Source organism: Lactuca sativa, chromosome 8 (assembly GCF_002870075.4).
Source record: "Lactuca sativa cultivar Salinas chromosome 8, Lsat_Salinas_v11, whole genome shotgun sequence".
NCBI lineage: Eukaryota > Viridiplantae > Streptophyta > Magnoliopsida > Asterales > Asteraceae > Lactuca > Lactuca sativa.
The window spans coordinates 259,260,461-259,284,142 of NC_056630.2; the positions used below are offsets into that span (position 1 = coordinate 259,260,461).

Below are 23,682 nucleotides of genomic sequence, written 5' to 3' on the forward strand. Positions count from 1 at the left end.
CTTTACGTGATAAATAAGCTTGGAAGGACTGGATCTATGAGTTAGTGGAACAGATCTGACCTCAGAAGGTCGTTTGGGGTTGTGCATGGAATGCACTCGCCGAGTCCATTGGCAGACTCGCCGAGTTGGTGCGGGTTGTTCAGTGATTTCGAACCAGGGGTTGAGTAACCGAGTTGGGTGAGTGACTCGGTGAGTCGGAAGGGACTCAGAGGAATCGGGTCCCCGTAGAGACTCGGCGAGTCCACGCCAGACTCGGCGAGTTGAGTTGACCGTTGACCATTTACCAGAGTTGATCGGTGTTGACTTGATAGGGTTAGTCAACCCTACTTGGGAAAGTGTTAATTAGAGATGTATTGTGTTATAGGAGGACTATAGCTCGGGAGATCGAGCACTAGTGATTTCAGGGATTTACGAGTTACCGAGATACGCGAGGTGAGTCTTCTCACTATACTTTACCTTGAGTAGGTAATTAGAGTTATGTGATACAGTGTTAGTATGCTATATATGTGTTATGTGTTGCACTACATTATTCTATGTGATTTATGATGTGCATGTTTACAGAGTTAGAACCTGAGGGTTCACAGAGTTTGGGTGCACGGAACCACAGAGTTATAGCCTCGAGTGGCTAATATGTGTTATATGTGGTATTTTGGGAAACTCACTAAGCTTTGTGCTTACAATGTTTGGTGTATTTGTTTCAGGTACTAGTGAGGATCGCGGGAAGGCGCCGGCCTGATCAGTACACACACGGGATTTTTATGTCATGAGATCTTGGGAAATTGTTATACACTATGAATTTGAGTTCAAACAATGATGTTTTTATGAATAATAAATGAATTACGTTCTTATAAAATATGAAAATTTGTTTTGAAATTTACGGCGTTACAAATACTAATTAAATAATCTTATTAATATATTAGAACTTATAATATATTAATAAACCTTAAGTGTTATTTCTCTCATTTTAGTCTATCCAAATGCATGATGCCATGCAACCCAAATGGACCATGCCAATCGGGTCAAGTACATACCAAATATAGTTATGGACTTAGACACTAATCCAACAATTCTAACATATCACAATATTAAATAACCGTATGGAATTTTGGGATCTACTTACTGGCTTCGGCTGATCGTACACCCTGCATCCTCCTTTGATATTTTGAAAACCTTTTTGAAAAGCGTTTTAAAAATCTTTTCCTTAGTTTGAGACTGGGATTCACACAAAAGTTCCTCCAATTCACTCAAACCAAGGCTCTGATACCAACTTGTAATTCCCATAAAAATCATGCCAAATTTAAACTTTTAAAAACATTTCAAAACCATTAATCATTACAAAACTTGCTTCCAAAATATTAAATATCAGAGTATCCCATAAAATAAACAAAACATGAGGAGTTGTACGATCACGCCTTTGCCTTCCCGCGATCATCCGATGTACCTGAAACGAAAACTGAAACTATAAGCCCAAAGCTTAGTGAGTTCCCCTAAAATACCCATACACACAATAATACACATATAATCACAAACAACATACTATGGGTCCAGTCAACCATCGGGTTGGAATACCCCAGGCCCTCAACTATCCGGTTGGAATGCCAACATACTATGGGTCCAATCATCCTTGGGTTGGAATACCCTAAACCAACAACCAACAGGTTGGAATGCCCACATACTATGAGTCCAATCATCCTCGGGATGGAATACTCACGGCCCACAATAAACAGATTGGAATGTCCAGGTCTATTGGCTTTTGCACAAAGCAGATAAGCCTCAACCGCCAATCAAACATGTGCATATATAACAGATAAATACATAACAGTCTATAGACAACAAACCGATCTAATGGATCATATCCGCATAATAACATAATACCATCCTATATACCAGGATACCGATCTAACAGATCATACTAGCATAGCATATCAGAATAACAATCCAAAGGACCATCCTTGGTGCCTTCAACCCTTGAATATAGTGAGGAAAACTTACCTCGCAATGTCGAACTGAAAAGATAAGCTCAAAATCTCGAATCACCACCATGGACCCCACCACCTATATTTACCATAAGATCATTTCCATAAATTCCTAATTTACCAAAATACCCTAGAGGTCAACTAGTCATTCCTTGGTCAAAGTCAACGATCAAGGTTAACAGTCCATGTTGACCCGACTCGTCGAGTGCATTTCAATGACTCGTCGAGTCCTTCCATAACTCGAGAAGTCGTGAAATCCCTCGTTGACTCATCGATTTTCCTTGCAACTCGTCGAGTTCATGCTTGTCCAATTGTCGGGAAAACCCTAGCTAACTCGTCGAGTCACCCTACTGACTCGCCGAGTCCATGTAAAAATCCTTGCACAACAATCTTCATCGGACTCGCCAAGTTGGCCATGCAACTCGTCAAGTCCCTTCAGTACTTTCTCTATCCAGACGATTTTTAAGCCACTTTAAAGCTCCATAATGCAGATCTAAGCTCCTAAGGAATACTTCTTACATAAAGTTGTAAACTTTACGTACATGCAAGGTGATAATGGCCCAAATCAAGCTAAAGAAAGGTTCTAAGGGATGAAGAAGGTATTAACTCACTAAAGGCTGAAACTTTATGATCTTACAGACCAATATAAGCCTAGATCTGAAGTTGCAACAATACCCAAAATAACATATCACCATTGCCAAAGTGGCCCTAATCTCATACATGCATAGATCTAGATAGAAGAAGTTCAAGGTAACAACTTGTTACCTCAAAAACGATGTTAAGATGAAGAAGAACTTGGATCTACAGCCTTCCTCTTGTTCCAAGCTTGAGTACTTCAATATCTTCCTTCCACAATCCACCACAAGGCTTAATATCACACAAAGAGAGAGAAAAATGGCGATTTAGGGTTTCTGGACTCACAAGGGGCTATGAGGGTGTCTAAGGGAAGCTAATGACCTTTTAAATAGGGTGCAAAACCCCGGAAATTAGGGTTTCATCCTCCAGCTCCAACTCGTCGAGTCATGTCTTCGACTCGGCGAGTTGGTCATTTAAACACGTGGCCCCAAACGTTCCTACTCGACGAGTCAGGGCATCCAACTCGTCGAGTAGACATTTCAATATGAAAAATAAAGCTGTAAAATTAATACCTGAGAGTCGGGGTGTTAAATTCTACCCCAGCTGTCGAAATGGAAACATAAGTTTTCTTTTTTTATTTCCAACTCACAAGTTTCCCGTCTAGAAATTGACATCCTCTAGTAGTGCTTTTTTCGATCCAGTTGACATCCACCCAGGTCCGCGTCAGAAAATGCTTGGATAAAAATCCAATCTTCGAAGGATACCACAATCCTAACCAAACTGTACCTTTGAGGTATCGAAAGATATTCTTTACTTCATTAAGATAGGGTTCTCTTGGATTCAAATGGTACCTAGCACAATTACATACAGCAGACATAATATCAGGTCGACTTGCAGTTAAATACAAAAAGTAACCGATCAAGCTCCTATGCGTCATGAGATCCACAACAAGCTTATCCAACGAAGGACTTAAGTGCGTGTGAACAGCCATAGGTACTTTGACTTTCGTGCTATTCGCCATGCCAACCCATTCAAGCAAGTTTCGAGTATATTTCTCTTGATTGATAAAAATTCCTTCCCTGCTTTGACGAATACTTAAACCCAAAAAGTCATTAATTTTACCCATCATGAACATTTTAAATTGACTCTTCATTAATTCCTCAAATTCCTTAGATAGTGAAGGATCAGTTGGACCAAAGATAATATCATCAACATAAGTTTGAACGAGCATCAAATGTTTCCCTACTTTTTTTTCAAAATAAAGTAGGATCAACTGATCCTTGTTTAAATCTAGCGATTTTCAAAAAAAAATGTTAGAGTTGCTTAACCTATATGTCGTGGAATGTTCAACATATACAATCTTTTCCACATTCTCCCAAAATTTTCCTTTTGTGCTCATTAAGTTCTGCAATTGCCTGACATCCCCAAACCCGACAATGGCTTAAATTTGGTTTTCAAAGTTCATATAGGATTGGTTTTTTTTTTTATTTGGAACCTTGTTCAGTATATAGCAAGCTATTAACATGGCATCAAGTTTACCATTTCTTTTTAAACTCGATTTTTACGTTCGGCAATTATTTTTTGTTGGGCAGAGTAAGGTGTTGCAGTTTCGTGAATGATACACAATGATTGGAAGTATATGGGACCCATATATTCCCCTCTCCTATCAGTTCTTACACAAACTTTTCCAATGATTTGCTTTTAGCATTAAGCAAAATACACATAGAAAAACCAAGTACAATCATCAATAAAGTTGAGCACATAGAAAAACCAAGTAAGCATGTATGTTTTACATTTATCCAAATTCATGTCAAAAGCTAGAATGAGACCATCCTTTGCATTTCATGGATCCTTTTAAAATTAACATTACCTAATCTTGCATGCCACAACATAGAGTCATCAATTTTAGAAGAAGATGACATAAAAGAAAAATTTTGAACAAGTAATAACTTATTAATAACATTTAAACGAATTATTCTATTATTCAAATATCCAAACCAATAAACAGTCCATCTTAAGATAGGATATACCTATTTGATTCATAAACTTGTCTAAAATCATCATAATTCAAACAACTACCACTAACAATATTCTTTTGAATCTTGAGAACAAACAAAACATCAAAGAGTTTAACAATCTTTCCAGAAGTAAACTCAAGACAAACGACACTGACACCAAAAATAAGTTTAAAGGAATCATCTCCCATACATAGCACCAATCCACCTTAAGCGGTGTTAATGTTTCAAACAACTATTCATCCTTGCAAACATGGTTCGTTGATCAGGCGTCAATCCACCAAACATCATCATCATCATCATGTACATAGAATGAGTCAGCTATTAGTGAAACATAATAAACATAATTTGTTTAGAACTATCAAAGTTAGTCAAATACCGATCTCCATTAACCTGTTCCTTAGACCCATTTCCACTTCCATTGGCACCACTGTTACCAGCACCATTGTTGCCTTGATTCACCAATCATGCTTGTAATGTCCCACCTTGAAGCGCCTCTAAAAACCAGTTTCCTTTTTCTTTTTGTTAGAATTATTTAGGACATAACCTTGCTTACGTTTCTTGCCATGTCCCTTGGTATTTGGGTTCCTTGGTTTGTCTTCAACCATATGAACAGAGGGTAGTCCAAGTTCATTCTCTTATGCGCGAAGGGATTCTTAAATGCACAAATGACTAGCAAGTTGAACAATACACAAATCATTATTTGATGTTTCAAGTTATGTTTAAAGTCTTTCCATGACGGTGGAAGTTTGTCAATCAAACTTGACACAACAATGGATTCATCCAGATTCACTTTGTGTAGTTTGAATTGACCTAACATGTGAAGGAGTTCATTGTATTGTTCCATAACATACCTTGAATCAACCATTTTATAGTTCTTTAAGTCACTAACCAAAAACTTCTTGCTAGAAGCATCCTCAGTGATGTACTTTGATTCAAGGGTGTCCCACAATTCATTCGCACTTTTAGCATCACCATGGATATCGAATAAGGAATCTGACATACCATTAAAAATATAACCTCTACAGATGTATTCATCATTGTCCCACTTGCTTTTCTTCCTGGTCTCTTTCAATGTCTTGTTTCCAACTACCTCTAACCTCGGAGTACTTAACACATGTGATGCTTTCAACGTGGTCTGCATAAAGTGCATATTCTTCTGTTAGCGCTTGAAATCATTGCCTTCAAACTTCTCCAGTTTGTTGATCTTCGTAGTCAACTCGCGGATTGAATCAACCATCTCCACCAGATAGAAATATTAGTTCGATTATTAGGGTAAAGAACTACATCTAACCTCGGAGTACTTAACACATGTGATGCTTTCAGCGTGCTCTGCATAAAGTCCATATTCTTCTGTTAGTGCTTGAAATCATTGCCTTCAAACTTCTCCAGTTTGTTGATCTTCGTAGTCAACTCGCGGATTGAATCAACCATCTCCACCAGATAGAAATATTAGTTCGATTATTAGGGTAAAGAAGGGTTAATGGTGGAAATTCGAATTCCCAATGGATCACATAGGTTTACTTTTCGAACTGATATTTCTACCCTATGTTCAGGTTATAAGAAATCCAGTCTAGGATAATCCAAATGAACACTTACAATTCTAGGTACAAAAACGTAAGCTAAATTGATAGAAGAACTCTAAGTTGGTCAGAGAAAAAGAAGAGTTGAGAGAAGGGTCTGACGGCTCATAGAAAAGAGTTGTATTTATTCTTGACAATTAGGATTTTCGTCTTCTGGATTAGTCAAGTAATCCGGGAATTGATGACATTATCAACGGTTTACAAAACTGACGAGATTTGCCTAATTTACCATAAATCCATTTGAATTTGGATTTTCCACTATGATCATAACTCACCGCTAGGGGATTTGTCCCTTGGACCCCACTATGGCATTACCCCAAGGACCTTCTAAGGGGGCGCGGCCCCCTTGACCCCCGTCAATTGTCGTACCGATTTATAATTTGATCTTATATATGTGTGCACTCCACACACACCAAACATATAATATAGAGTAGAAATTATAAACCCTTTATCTTGCATATTAGTTCCAATTACACAAAATACCTAATGACACAAGAATCACCAACATACTAAACGTACCACGGTGACTATATAGAAACGATTTTTGAGACTTGTAAGGGTTTAATTATCAAGATTTGAACATTACCAAAAGGTGACGTTTCTAAAATTTCGGTGGTCAATCAACTGAAAACCCCTAATTTTAACTTGAATGCTTAAAAGCAATAGTAATATATAGGTTTAAAACTGGTGAATGGCTATTACTAATTGGTTGAAAGTTGACTGGTTAATAAAGGTTTTAATGAATAAGATATAAGAATATGAAACTATTTCATCTAGATAAAACTTATCATATGATTTATAGATAAGATTCCTATACTTGTTCTTATTACACATAAACCTCTTAAAAATTAATATCACATAAACCTCTTAAAAATTAACATCAAGGGTCTGCTAGTAATTTTCTGTTATTTCATAATCCAAATTTAAAATCAACTTAGTATTTTATGAAAATATTGCTTTTAATCAAAACTAAGTTATCATCCACATAAAATAAAATAATGTTATTGAATAGAGGATGTGATAATCAGAACCTTAAATAGCAAAGTTTTGTACTTTCAAACACTTCATTTTTACAAAATGTCAACCTACTATACCTGGGTATCAATTTTTTTTTTCAATAATTAATCCAAACAATTACAATATTTCAAACCTGCAAAAAATTTGCAATATATAAAGTCTTAATGGCAAATTACATGTATCTTCAGAGTCCATTTCTTTTTCAAATTGTTTAGAAAAATTATCAAGTTTTTCACCCAAAGAAGAAAAACAACCACTCTAGTTTCAATTTTCAGAATATAAATGGAAACATTTCTTTGTATTTTTTTTTTTGGGCAGAATATACAAAGTATTTGCATCTGAATGGACTATTATACCCTTTGGTGTAAATCCATCAAACATCAGCGCAAATCAATAACATCAAACTTCAACTTGGGGTCGATATAAACATCTGTACATTGTTTATAAATTGGACTGCCATCTGAAGGTGCATCGTGTGCATGGAAACCTCGATGCGGACAGCTTCTAATCACTCCCATACCGCCAGGTGTCGTCAAGCGGAAAATGCCGTGCTTTCTGTATACACAAGGGTAAATCCGGAATTAACAAAGAATAAGCTGTACATAACCCATAATAGCAACATACTTATATATTTCTTTACTAATAATAGCAATATGTAAACAAATAAAGTACACTATCCATATTGTTAGCAAAATGTAAGTACACTGCTATTATAGATGAAAAAAATATAAATGCATTATTATTATTACTATTATTATTATTATAATATTATTGGTTAAGAAATATAAGCATGTTCCTATTATGAATTGATGCAGATGAATATACCTTGAACTATCTCTTGGTGCCATGACGATTGCGATGGCCTCAGGCAACATAATCTGTAATAGGAAGAAATGATATGATAAACAAATCAAAAAATATATTGCTATTTTATTGCTTTTACCCCTTCTTTTTATAGTCTATACTGCAGGTTTTATAAATTAATACAAGAAGGAAGATTGGAGGGAATGTTACCTGATATGCGTAGTGTGTATGAACATCAATTGATGACATGAAACAAGATTGTGTTGGATGTGTCTGCAATAACATGATGCAAGAAGTCGATAAAAATGGATTTCTATATGAAATTTAATAATGAAAAAGAGATCAAATAATTGAAGAAAATGATTATAACATGGAACATGTTTTTTCTTGACAAGAACATGAAACACGTTATGTTAGGTGTAAAAAGAGCTGAGTCGGAACACGCTTTCATTTATTTCTTTATAGTCAGCATTGTATTTTCAATTTTCTTTTTATTAACATATTATAGTTGGAAAACTCTCCGGAAGTATAGCTTAGCATTCATTATACTTTCAGTTTTTTTTCTTTTCTTATTAGGACAATTATTATACATTGAAAGTCTGCCAACTACAGCAGTAAAAATTACTTTGTATTTGAATGAATTATTATAACTGGGTAGAATGAAATTATTATAATAAGAAGAAACGAAAGCAGGACTCAATTCAAAATTGTATTACCCATCATCATGTACTACAATCCAATCATTCATGTGAAAGATATGAATATAATTACAAACTAATGATGTAACATGGATATAAATTGTCTATATTATCATACATGATGGACATGGATATATATATCTATAGTTATGACTCACGTGTATCCATCCAAGGGGGAATAACGATCTTTTGTCCTGCACTTCAAATATTTCCTCCTCATTTGTAGCCTGACACTGTATCAAAAAACCTCATGTCAAAAGATTTGGAATGTAGTTATGAGAATTTAAATACTTTGAACAATATTTATAGTTAACTATACATATTAGTAACATCAACTTTATCCAGAAACAACAGCATACAAGTATAGAGTTTAGAAAGGGTATTTCAGGAATCTGTAGAAACAAGGTGATGAAAGTTTACCGAGTCTGTTGTGGCTTCTTGCTTTGGAATGATGAGTGCTGTAACATAGAATTTTCGGTTTTTCTAACAAACAATAAATAAAATAAATTAGAAATTAGAAATTAGATGTATATCGAAAGGAAAGGAGAAATAGAAAGAGTGAAAATTAGTGTCACGTACTAGTGAACCAGCAAGAATACCACATGTCTCTAAGTTTTTGTCTGTATTTGACTTTGCCATCTTCATGAAATTGTCCATCAGTTTCGTGGACTGCAAAGATGATATAGTTAGTGTTTTTGCCTTCAACTAAAAGCAATTATAAATTTGCAAATCTAAAATTATGAATTTGCCTTCACTGTTTCTCCTTTCTCCCATTTGATGCAAAACATAGTTTTTCCAAAACATGTAATATTTTACCAGTTAAAACATGGTTGTGCATATATTAGTTGATGCGAGTTACTTCGGAAAAAAAAAAGGACTAAAGTCAAATTCATTTGGGGTATTCTCTCAATTCCAAAAAAATCATGGTAAAAATATGTGAAATTTTGTTGCATACAATACATTGCTGCATATTTCGTTGTCTACAAAAACCACTTTGTTGCAGAAACTGGGAAGAAAGTGAAATACTATTGCAAAAATGGGCATTTCACCCTATTATGTAAAAAGGGTACCTTTAACATTTATGCAACAAAATCGTTTTTAATACGAAATATTAAGGACCAAAAGATGCAATTTCTCACGTGTTGAAACAAGGTTGCATAATTGGGAATAATGTGAAGGAATGTTGCATAAATTGTTTAAAAATGGAGCATTGTTTGTTGCACGAATTGGTAAAAAGGTGAACCATTGTTGCATAAATAAACATTTAACCGGTGCCATGTCATTAGGTAACCTGTTAAGCAATTATGTACTCGCAAAATCTCAAGTTAATAATATTTGAAAATGATTAAATTCACATTTATGCAAAAATACTTCACCTTTTTCCTATTTTAAGCAACAAAGTGGTTTTTATACAAAATTACGCAATGACATTTCAATGTTGAAACATGACTGCATAAATTGAAAATCATGTGAAAAAAAAAAAGTAAAAAGATGGAATATCTCACAATGTGTAACTCAAGGGGGGATTCAGAAACAACGACACCATCAGTGGAATTTACTTTTAAGGAAGCAGGCCCTGCATCAGTGACCGGAGGTGATGCTGTAGGAATCAAATCTTGGACCTCAGCTAAAACAGGGGGTGGGGAGGGCTGTCTTATAATCTCCATCTGAATAGGGGGGGTTTCTGGTTTTTCATCAAAACAAATCAAGGAATCCAGTTCATTAATATGAGCCTGATTAATGGTTTTTGTTGGTAAAATAGTTGATTCTTCTACACTTGGTTTTTCATGTTCTAAGTTGCTGCTAATTTTTTCAACTGAAGCACCATTCTCCAACAAATGAAGCTTCTTCTCCCTTGCAACATCAAAATAACAAAAAATAAAAATTATTAGTACATCAAGAAAAACGAAAATCATATTAGTTCTAGTTATAGATCATTAGAGCAAATACAAGAAATAACAATGTGTTTTCCTTGATTTGTTAACTATATAGCATCCTACTTACATCTCTTCCTATCTTTTTGAAATAAAAAGCCTTAGTAACCAATAAAATAGTATGTACAATGTTGTAATAGAAAGAAATGAAAGTAATACACAAATAAATGAAATCATGTTGCCATTTCTAGTGTTCAGCCCTATAATATTGGGCCGAGATTACAATAGCAATAGTGCAATGGAGTTTACAAGGAAACCAACCTTGGGATTTCCACTGGTGACAAATCTATATTGCTTGGATAACGAACCTGAGATACATATAAGAGTATAAGCACTCCATGTTACTGAATCAAAAAAGGTTACATGAAAAAATAACAATGTACTTTTAAATTTATTTGTTTATTATAGCATCCTACTTTCCTTTTCCTATTATAACATCGTAGCACCCAATTATAGTAATGTCATGCAAAGACATGATGATATTTACTGCTATGATTGAGTAGATTTTTCATGCAATAATAGGAAGAAAAAAATGAAAGTAAGATGCTAATGCTAATGGTATGCATTTAGACGAATCCAAAAAGAAAATGAAGTTACCGCAACATTGAAGGTAGGAGCTGGGTGTTGTCCACGAAGTCCATTCGGGCCCAAAATAGAATGTCTGGAGAGAGTTTCTTCCCTTGCACGAGGAATATTTAGAGAACTAAAGCAGCAAGAAAACCAATATCACTAGTTTGTGTCATAAAAACAACCACCATCAATTCTAAGTTCTAACTAAGGACCTGATAATGTCAAAAGGTAACAAGATCTCTTTTTACAAGGATCCCTTTGGTGAAATACATGCCAAAGGGTATAAAATATCGGATTTATTTGTCCTCCACATAATTAGGAACCAACGAATTGCAATAACCATCTTCAAATTGTACACAGTAAAAATCCCTAGAAGTTTCAATTTAGTCATTAATTTTTATCCCATTCATTCTGTCGGTAGACATGCTGAGTTGGCATCCTATACTTCACACGGATTCTCCACATCAATACTTTATTTTCTTCTTATATAATAGAGAAAGAAAGAGAGGGGGAGGGGATATGAAGTACATAACAAATTGAAAAGAACACTTACAATTGCCTAGTTTGCTCTTCCAGAGTATTAACAGGTGAATACAACTGCATCCTAGTATCTTGATAGCCATACCCCCCATTAACATTACTAACCTGTACCTGTGGTGCCTGGTACTTTATCATAGAAAAGTAAAGTTTGTTTCTATCAAATTGCTATTATATAACCTTTGGAAGATATACGTTCTAAAATCTAAAAATAATCATCAGATTTTCACATGTTTACACCAATATGGCAATAATCGATCGTCTTATTAAAAAAGTGGTTATGTCACATAACATAACAGCCACAAACTATTGCCATATTGCATGCTAGGTCACTCATCATGTACTTGTAGTCTTATACAAACCGAACATTGAACTTCATATTTTGTTCCGCTTTAAGCTTTTGAACAGGTAAACCCATCTGAGAAGGCATCCTATGTGGCAAATAGTGTCCACTCTATGTCCATGTGGTGCTGACATGGTATCCAACATGGACTTTTTAATTTAAATTCTATTAGAACTTACAACTAATACCATAAATATAAATACACCCATTCCCATAATACAATAACGGAAACAGAGAAGATGGACATCAGACCAAATGTGGATTTTATGCATCTCCACCCAAGATCTGGATGTGAAAGGGGAGTGAAAAGTTATGACAGAAAATTGGTCATTCAAACAGAAAAGTTCTATAAAGAGGAAGAGATGAACATTTTGTTAATGATTTTAGTCTTCAGGCGTTGAACTATTATACCCCTTTTAACAACTGAGATATATTTGGCCTACAGTTGAAAGTGAAAATGAAATTTGACTTCCTTATTTGGTAAAACCAGTTCCTTACTTGATTATAAATTTACGCCATAGGCCCTGAAACATTGATTTTTAGGTAAGTGCCCTATAATATATATTGGTTAAAATTAAAAGTTAAAAGTACATCCTTTTTACATGCAATTTGTCCTAGTCAAAAATACATATCTATAATGACTCATGAATACAAGTATCATACCCGAAAAGTTGTTTTATGAAGATTATCAACTCAAACCAGTAGAATTATTATGGTTATAACTTATAAGTGAAATTAAGGGACTATGATATATAACAGAGGTATGGCATCCAAGCATAATGACTGCAGATGGAAGAAAAATAATGGTACATATGTTATACCTTATTGATGGCATAAGTATTCAGTGAAGTTTGCTGCCTAACAGAAGGTAAAGATTTTGATGACTCCAACAATTTCGTTTGAGGAAGATTACTCCACCCATTTGATTGATATGTATGTTTTCTGGATAACTCTTCAAGCTTTTCTCGTACAGCTGGCTTCAACCCCTCCAGCTCAGTTATGACACTCAATATTTTCTGAGATTCAAATATTAGAAACACGGATGAACTTGCTGATAATACTGGTCAGGAAATAAAAAATTAAAGGATTGTACCTTCTTCAGATAAAGCTTGTCTCTCTGAACAGATGCTCGATAATCTCTATGGAATGGTATTGTTTCTGTAGCCAAACTACAAAAAAGAAGCATATTTTCATTAGAAGACCTTGAAATGACCACAAGAATCCCCCTATACAAGATTCATATTATTATAAATAATATATTTTCTTACCTTGTAAACCTTAGGAGCATAATATATAGATCGATAATATTCTTCTCTTCTCGGAAGATGGCAGCCTGCAGCAGCACAGATAACTTAAAAGTTTAGAACAGCTCGGATAAAAGGTGACCATACCATTATAAATGAATGCATGCCACAACTGTAAGATAACCAAGGTCAACTACTTTGACCAAATATTGGATTGCAATAACAGTTTTAGATTATGAAGAAAATACAGCACATGTGTCTCAACAAACCAATGCAAGACTTGATTATCTGAAACCATAAATTTTAGGAATATCGGGCATGTCTTCCTTGAATGTAACCTTGCTTCACCTATCGTTAGTGTTTAAGTCAAACAGAAAATGGAAATACTTTATGTCAACGGAAATTCGATGTTATTATTTCAGAAGAAATAAAATGAAAAACAATTATGTTGGAAATTTCGTTTTCTTTGCAGACTATTTTCATAAAAATTCTGGGCATCTTAATATATTATTGGCTCAGAAGTTCTATGATATAGAACAATCTTATAATTAGATTTTTGAATTCTATTTCTATGCTTCTCTTCAAAGCCAGATGACAACACCTCCTCCCCAGGTGGCTTCATACAGTTGCAGGGGGTAGTTTATGGAAATCCCAACATATTGATGGTGGAAGATATATATTGTATGTAATTAATCTAGATGTAAACCAGAGAAATAAGAACCCTCAATGTTCAGGTAATGTGGATTTAGGTACTTTTTAGTTTATGTTAGAAGACAATTGGACCTTGAAAATACATTAATCGGGACAATTTTTTGCCACACAGTCATTGATCCACACATACAATCTCAGACCTTGAACTAGAAATGACATCATGAAGTATTTCTATTTCATGCATCACAAAGGTGGAACAATGTGCTTGCATAGAAGAACCAGTCATGTGTGATGTTAACTGCTCAAACTTCTGAATGAATTAATTCCATCTGAACTAAAAACAAATCGAATATGTCTAATCTCCCTAGCAAATTCTTCAAAATCTAAATTGATATTCCTCCATTGAGGAGAATCAATCACGTATCTTATTTTTCAGTCTCTTTTTATGCTTTGTGACATGCCAACACAACATTTTTGCATCTTTGGCTTTTGCAAATAATCAATTCATTAAGAGATGCCATCTTAGCAGCTGGGTCATTCTTATTATCATTAATGTTTTCTTTCGTTTGGTTTTTCTGCTTATACTATGTACCATGTGTAATATATGTATCTTGGTTATCATATTGGTTTCTATATAACATAGAACTATTACGACATGCATGTATTCTTTTGATTTCCATTCTCATTGAAAACAACAATTTTTTGGCTTGGTATAAAGAAACTAGTAGCTTGTTATCTTCCGCAAGCATTTCATGCAAAATCTTTTTTAGGCTTGTGAAACTAGTATCATTTCAACCATTGTTTGCTTTTAAGTTAAACAATGTCAACACAGCATGAAACTTGGTAAAAAAATTTGGGACACGACAGAATGGCAGGGGTCTTGAGGTAGGATCACTAGTTGTACCTAGTGGTGGATCAGTTACTAATGCACCTTCTACCAAACAAGAATTGACCTAAAACTACATGTAATTGTTATTTTTGATACTTGTCCGTTTTGGATGCAACTATAGGTATAAATATGCTTTGCTTAATTCTAGTGCATGTGATTTTATTAAAGTTCAATGTGTCATATGTAAAGCTAGTCTTATAATAGCATAATTAGGCATGTTATGTAATGGGCCTATTATGCTTAATAAGTAAAAACTAATAGCCAATTCTCATCCAAACATAGACATTACTCTTTCCTTGTTTCGATGTCTCTTTCCCTACTAACTTAATTTTTTCCTTAACTAAAAATAATGTAATCTCAATGATATTACGGAATGTCAATGTTTTACATATCAATCTGCATCAATGGTTCTGGTTTATTTTTGAGCCTCGCATACACTTGCTGCAGCTACTAGCTACGCTAAACAAACATCCATGTAACATGACATATGTTCAACCAAGTTATGAGGTTCCCTTATGTCACATGACATATGCATTCCAACTCAACGTACCACACATAGTAACCCCATCATGTATAGTCAGCTACATCATCCCTGAAATTCAAATAGCTTCAACCTGGGCCACTAAAATATTGTTAGTGCTATGCGATTTACCCCTATGTGATGGACCCCAGGGCAGAATCTGTGTGGGCTATCCAGAGGGTGCGGTTTTCCCTTTTTCAAATAGCTTCGACCTTGACTAATATTAACTTTATAAGCTAACTTACCACTTTATATAATAAGTTAATAACAAAACTGATATCAATTCCTTAACTCTTCCCTTTCCACAAAAGCAGTGCTTTGTAGCTAGTCATCTGTACCCTTTAGGTATATCATGTCTACCTATTTGTATACTACACAATAGACACAACAAGACATACATTCACAGATGCAACTCTATTCAGTATATACTAGTGAATGTTCTGAAGGAGGATTGAGCGAGTGAAGTGCTCATAAGTTATAAGGGAACGCTACATGTATCAATTCCGTGACCAGTGATTGAACTGAACACATCCAGCATGAAAGAATTAATCAGAGCAATGAGACTAAACAATTCACATCTAACAGGCATCGTTCCAACTTTAAGGGAATAGAACTTATTTAAAACTTCAATTATCATAATTAAGAGGATTATTGAACTTTTAAGATAAACGACATAAATAAATAAAAAATTAGTAGGTTGATCAAAAAAATAAATTTGGAGGAGAAGTAAAGACCTGGCGAAGAATGTTCTCGGCGATCCGGTAGTAGTAACGGAGAGAAATTCGATTATCGACATTTATTTTCTGTGCGCTGGCAGCTACATTGATTGCTCCGGAAGATGGCTTCATCGTCCTAGGGTTTGAATTTTACTTCCAATTCGAACAAAATTGCATCGTCTTGAAAGGATCAAACAGAATCTAAGAACTTTGAGAATCAAAATTGGAATAAAGATGAGAATTTTGTGAGGAGGTCTATGGTGATAGAGTCAATGGCGCCGTTGAGGAGGAGTGCGATGTAAACAAAGGTTTTGTGTGAAGAGGGCGAAATACAGCTAAAGACGAAGTAAGGGTCTGACTAACTCGGATACACAACACGTGGATTTTTTAAACCTTTGCGATAACAATTTATCCTAACCAACTCGGTTTTTCATATCGATCTTCATCGTTAATCGTTAATTTAATATTTTACAAAATTCTATTCCACAGGGTCTACACTATTTTTAGGGTTTGATCATGATTGTTTTATAACGTTTTTACTTTGCCAAAATATTTTAAATTTAAGTCAACTGTAAATTTTGGTCATCTTGTTGTCGAAAAAAAAAAAAAAAAAAAAAACAATAGTTTCAATTTGAAAAACCTTAAACATGTATATGATTGGTTCAAAATCGGATATTTTTTGTGTTTTTGGTCCATGTGCTTGTTAATTAACTTGCATCCAACCAGAAATTACTAATTAGTTTTTTAAATATTTTTTTGTTTTGAGAAAATTGTAAATTTAACCAAAAATACTAATTACTTTGTGGAAAATAACAAAAAAAAAAAAAACTAAAATTGCATTAGTAGCCACTATAATCGTAGATGGATTAAACACATCTGCGATTTCGCCAAGCCACCTGCGAATATACAAGTGGCTAAAGCACAGGCATGTTTTAGCCACTTGTACATTTGCAGGTGGGTTTTTTTTTTTTTGTTGTATATATACCATGTTTTCCAGGCTAAAATCACAAATGGACATAGTCCATCTGTGATTTCCTCTCGTTTTCACCTGTGTTTTTGTGGTTTTTTTTGTTTTTTTCTTACTACGAAATTGATGGGTTTGACTACGAAACAACCTTATTATATATAAACTTTTGCAAAAAATTATCAGTTTAGTTGTTGTTTGGAAAATTTGTTTAAAACCTCTCTAAAAAAATGAATGAATATTTAGTTTGCGTTGTAACTGGTGGTAGATGGCAAGTTATTGAAACAAATCTTGAATACGTATGTCCACATGTAGGTATTTCTGAATTATGTTTGATATTTTCTGAGTATATTAGTTATAGTGAATTTGTATCTTTGGTGAGAAGGAAAATCGGTTTATTAGACAAATATAAAATTATTGTTTGTTTCCATCATCCTGAATTCAATCATTATATAGTCATGGTTTAAGACATGGATGTTAGAATGTTGATCAATGTAATCAAATCTAGTGGAGAAAGGGCTGTGAAAGTGTTTGTGGTAGCTGATGAAGGTGATGCGGTTACAGAGGGTGGCGAGAGTGGAAATGAGTTGGTTGCTAATTTATGCAGCGATAAAGGGAGCAACAATCCAATAGGTACTTTCAATACTCCTAATGTACCTCAATTTCATAGTGTTGCTAAAAATGTTAATGTTAAGTATTGACGTATTCACTATGTGGATCCTGAGAATTACAAGTATGTTGGGGATGATGATGTTGGTACACATCTTAATGATGTGGGTGGTCGTTGTGTTGATGTTCCCAAACAAGAAGTTAAAGTTATGAATAGGCGTGTAGTATATATACAAGTAAAAAGAAAAAAATTATGATTCAGAAAGATGAAAATGTGCATGCTTACGGGGATTATGTTGATGTTGCTGATGTAGCTGTAGATATAACCGATTTAGAAAGCAATTCTGATGGAGATGAGTTGGGTGATGAAGTTAAAGCTAAGTTTCCTGATAAACTTTTTATGGTATGCCCCTGTACCAACATGTCCAGTTGGTATTAATGAAGATATCCCAGCACAGATGGTAGACATCAATCTTCAAAAGATTGAATGTCTCGATATATTTAAGAACAAATACCTTCTAAAACGGGCTATTGGGAACAAATGTATTCGAGAAGGTTTTCAGACGAGGACAAGTAGATCCTCTAAATCAAGGTATGAGGTTGTGTGTGTTGGGAAAAATTGTTCTTGGTTACTAAGAGCAAAAGGAATTAAAAATTATGGCGCACTTTTCCAAGTGAATAAATTTGTTGACGTACACACATGGTCTTCAATAATTTTGCAACCTAATCATCGAAAAGCAAACAAATATGATTTGGGTGAATATATTGTTGATGTTTTTGCTGAAAATTATAGTAGAGTATATTAGGGACAAGAGATTATTAATGATATGAATGCTCAGTTGAAAATCAATATCGCATACCATCAGGCTTGGCGTGCAAAGCAATATGCATTTTTGTCGTTAAAAGGTACGAAAAAGGATTCTTTTACCAAACTTTCGGCTTATTTTCACAATTTGGTCAAACATAATATGGGTACTGTGACACATATTCAAACAGACGGTGATGATCGGTTTGAGTTCTTGTACGTCACACTTGGTTGCTCGGTTAGTATTATTATATTTTTTATTATTATTATTTTTATTTTGGTGTATTTGAATAAATATACAATGTATTGTAGGTACGCGCTTTTGTCAATTTTTGTAAGCTGACCCTTGTAGTAGATGGAGCTCACCTAAATGGCGAGTTCAAAGGTACCATGTTTCTTGTTGTTACTAAAGACGGACAAAACCAAATATTAACGGTTGCATAGGGTTTATGCAAAAATGATGTACCGATTCTTGGACATGGTTTTTTCAAAAACTACGTGATTGCATAGGCAATATGGAGGAGCTTACAATTATATCTGATAGGTCTCAATTTATAGTGACATCCATTGCAAACATTTTTCCTCACGCTCATCACGGAATATGTGTTGTCCATTTGTATTTCAACGTACTAGCTAGATACGGGAAGAGTAAGACAATTAAAGGATTTTTTGGGAGGTTTGTAGAGCCTATACAGTTGATGGTTTTGATGTTGCCATGGAACTTATGAAAAAGACAAAAGAACCGGTATAAGAATACTTAAAAAGTATAAATCCTGAAATTAACTTGGTCTAGGACATATTTTAGAGGGAACTGATACAATGTTATGTCGTCCAACAGTGCGGAGTCTATAAATGTATTATCTAGACACAAATGTAAGGTGTCGATACTTATGTTGATCGATTTTTTTCGTGCAACAATGCAACAGTGGTGGTTTTAAAGAGGTGACTTTTGGAAATATTAAGTTTTAATATTAATGTTTTTGTTAAATGTTATTGATCTTAACGGTGTAATTTTCTCTATTTTTTAAGCGGAAGCAGCAACAACACTCACCCCTTGGGTCGATGATATTGTAAAAGAAAATTAAAAATCTTTTAGTAATTGGGATGTTTGCATCTCAAGTAAGAAATGCGAGGTCAAAAAGCAGGCACAAAATGTGATTGTTGATTTCCAACAAATGACATGTATATGCAGGCATTGGCAACTTGATAGCATACCTTGTGGTCATGTCATAAGAGCGTTAACAGTCAATAATTACCAAGACTGCTTGATATTTGCATTAAATGTTTACCATACAGAAACACTGAGGAAAACATATGAGGAATCAATAAACCCTTTGCCAAAGTCATCCGAATGGGAGATCCCCGATGATTTGATGATTGTTAAGCCACCTATAATGGATAAACGGCAGCCAGGCAGGCCAAGAAACACAGACCGTATTTCATCCCAAGGCGAGGGTCCAATTAGAAAAGAGTGTTTTACATGCGGTCAAGCAGGACACATAAGAAACAGTTGTTCTGGAAGGGTGTCCGGTAGTGGAGCATGTCGCACGAGAATTCCTACTACAGAAACAACATTTAATATTGGTGCTTCTGCGAGTTGCTCACAAACATATGATGTTGATTTTGATATAAAACAACCTTAAATTGAAAGAGTTGTTAATTTATTATGTATTGTAATGTTTTTATTAAATTTTCTAAGATGTTGTTATGCTTTGATATTTTAATTTAGTTTGAAGATTATAACAAAAAATGAAGCTTTTATATCTAAGATGTTGTTATGATTTTGTTACTTGGAAATTAACGGTAAACAAACATGTTAATCTAAAAAAACAGCAAACCCAATTCATGATAATGTTACAACACTTTTTTTAGCTAATTATTAAAATCAAGGAACTGCAATGTGTACTTCTCTTTCTCAATTGTTATATAGTCATCCCTAATTCTCATTTTATCTTCCAAACGATCCTTTTGCACCCTAAGATGTATCATCTCTGTGTCCTTGTCAAAAAGTCATTTTCAGTCATTTTGATTATCTTCTTAGTCTTTTTTATCCATTCTTCATGCTCAGTGATTTTCTTTTTATTGAGGTCTATCCATTCTTGAGCTTGTTTGCATTCTGATGCAATAACTTTATGACGTTGACTGAGAAGTTAGGATGACTCTTTATCCTGATTTTGGTGTTCTTCAGCCTTTTTCAATTCTTGAAAATTTTCATCTTACATATATGGGCCTGCTAAAGAGGGTGTAAAAAATGGGTCGATTAGATCACAGTATTAACAATCTACTTTGTTGCATGAGCAAATTTCGAACATTGGGGTGGAACTCATAATAAAGTCGAGATTATATTTAGTATTTGTAATAATAAAATTGTGCTATAAGTCGTATTTATACATACTAGTAATCTGCAAATCATAGTCTAAATGCAACCATTTTGTAGTCAGAGTTGGAATTCATAGTCAAACTATGAAATGACTACACATAAATGACAAGTCACTGTAGTAACCTGCAAATCGTAGTCAAACTTCGAAATGACAACACATAAATTAATGTTTGACATGATAAGTCACTGTAGCAACCTGCAAATCATAGTCCAAATGCAACCATTTCGTAGTCAGAGTTGTTAACTCCTCTTTTTATTATTATAAATAGAGGTTTAAGCTACACGAAATGAACACCCATGTCATCTATACGAAACCAACTCCTATATTCAGAAATGACGTCGAATTTAGCAACTTTTTTGAATGAAGTACCTGGTTCCAATTCTGAACGACCATGGACAACAAATGAGGTGTTGCTTCTAACATAATTTTGGCTTAGTGTTAAGGAGGGTGTAACGTTACTGGCTCCCCGACATTGCCTAGTAGGAGAAGAATGGACCTGCATAACAACTTTGTTCAACCATGGGATGGGAGAAGGATAACACCGACTATAATCAAATATTGTCAGTAAATGGATGGATGTAAAGGAAAAAGTCACATTGTTCAATCGAGCATCTAATTATGCGAAAATCACGAAAACTCGTTATGCAGACGACGAAGAGTTCTTGGAGGTTGTTAAAGATTTTTACATTTTGGAGCGTAAAGGCAGAGACTTCGAATATGAGGACGTTTGGAAGCTTGTTAAAAGTAATCAATATTTCATGTAGACGGCTCTATTGTTATGCAAACTGGAATTCCAACCCGTCACTTTTGGTATAAACGGGTGTCGTCAATTTTGGTATAAAGATCGTTGAATAATAGAAATCTAGTTTTCATTTCATACCATTTCGCTAAGATATCTAGGTCGTCACAATGGTTTGCTGTAGTCATTCGAGTTTCAGCATTGAAGATATTGGTTAAACGAGTCCAAAAAATTTGATCGTTCAACTTGCTAGTCTCGTACACATAAAAATATACACGAGTAAGAACCAAGCACTCCTCATCGGTCCATGGTATTGAAGTCATTTTTAGTGAAACAAAGAGAGTAAATTTTCAAAAGTAATATATTAATAACTAAAATATCGTTAAGCATAATGCTTTTTTAAATGAAAGTAGATTTATAGTAGTTTCCACCAATGGGATCATTTCCACATTCCCTTTTTGACTATCACTTCTGAACAAGAGTTGCCTCTTTTCAGAATATGTCAATATGGTCCTTCCAACAATTAACACTATACTTCCAACTATCCCTGAGCAACCAATCTTTGGTAAACCTTAGATTGTCCTCGACAATTGCTTAATTGTTTTAGTCATATCCAGTTCTAGACCTTTTCCCTTCTTAATGCCCCAAGCATTTGGAAAATTTTAGAAAGGATGAATATAGCACATGTAATCGATCCTATATCCAAAGCATATGGGACACGATTCATGATGTCTCACATAAAGACTAAACCAGTCTTTTGCTATAATATTTCCATTTCTATTTGCCAAGTTCTCATAATTCAGATTATGAAAAAGGATGCCGTAATCATAATCGAATTTTAGAATGCAAATAATGAACCCATATATAGAATTTCCTTATGTTGAGCCATTCTAACATGAAATATATATATATATATATATATATATATATATATATATATATATATATATATATATATATATATATATATCCTTGACTAAATTTGATTAAAATCTCAATCTAAGCTTTTAGAATTGAAATGAAGTATAATTTCCTATCCCTTAATTATAGCAAAACAACTTTTTCAACCCCTGCAACCTCAAGCATTGAAATTTTTGTTTTCTATAATTAGCATTGCTGCCTTTAAATACTTATCATAATTATCATGCTCTCACTAACATGATGATTATTAGCATAACACTTATGCTCCCACTAGCCTTGACATATATCCAGAAATTACTGGACTTCTAGAAATCAATACTTTATTGACTTTCTTACCAAAGTTGAGATTTCTGATACTAGATTGCTTTGATAAGACTTTATCAAAATCATACATCTTTCCTTAGATAGCTCACAGGTGTGTCTAAACAATTTTAAGAACTATGAAAAGGGATGCCGTAATCATAGTCTCGATTGTTTAGACCTTTTCCACTTCTCACAAGTCCATGTTAGTGTGCCGGTAAACCACACACGCTCCACTAACGACTTTGAGAATGCAATTATCACAATTGTTATCTAGTTAAAATCTACTTAGTGAAAATGTTTCCTTACCATCATTTTCATGAATCAGAGAGAAACCTTATGACACTTAGATTTAATGGTGTATGTGTTCTTATCCATGTGAATTGTCAAAACCATAGTCACAAGACAAGGGTAATGACCAATCCAAATTCATATGGACTGAACTCAATCTTAATTTCTTGCCATCTGGCAGCTCAAGGGCCTGCCATTGCTTCCAAGTTGTTATGCAACCAATTGAGAACTCTAAGAACTCATATGCAAAGCCAACTTTAATTGGAATGGGCACAGAATATGTCAACTACAAGTTTTTATTCTTGATTAGATCTTGAAATTCTTTTCAGGATCTTTAAGACTCCCACTGTCCTCTTGACATATAAGACTATCTTGCCAAATATTCAAGAGATAGTTTGGATTCTTTATCAAGACAAACACTTCACACAATTGGCCTAAGTTGGTCTCTGTTTTATCCAAAACATCACAACTTACCAATTTCAAATGTACAAGGGTAGAAAACCTTTTACTCTTACATTTGACTAGTGTTAATAAACCTTCTAAGACATGTCACTCAACTTACAGTCTTGGAGTATGACTCTAAGACTTGTTTTGGAATG

General features: G+C 34.3%; 1 protein-coding gene across 1 annotated transcript; it reads right to left on the reverse strand.

The window, feature by feature from the left end:
- Window positions 1–7,247: 7,247 nt before the first annotated feature.
- LOC111903613 (AMSH-like ubiquitin thioesterase 1) lies at window positions 7,248–16,458 on the reverse strand. The gene is made up of 14 exons (XM_052765997.1): window positions 16,092–16,458; window positions 13,322–13,386; window positions 13,147–13,222; window positions 12,875–13,069; window positions 11,727–11,839; window positions 11,201–11,306; window positions 10,865–10,911; window positions 10,175–10,523; window positions 9,249–9,338; window positions 9,090–9,152; window positions 8,828–8,902; window positions 8,182–8,244; window positions 7,993–8,045; window positions 7,248–7,722 (listed from the first exon to the last, which is right to left on the reverse strand). Exons 1-14 carry the CDS (start codon window positions 16,203–16,205, stop codon window positions 7,548–7,550), a joined length of 1,584 nt encoding a protein of 527 aa, XP_052621957.1. The 5' UTR covers window positions 16,206–16,458; the 3' UTR covers window positions 7,248–7,547.
- Between the last annotated feature and the right edge of the window lie 7,224 nt (window positions 16,459–23,682).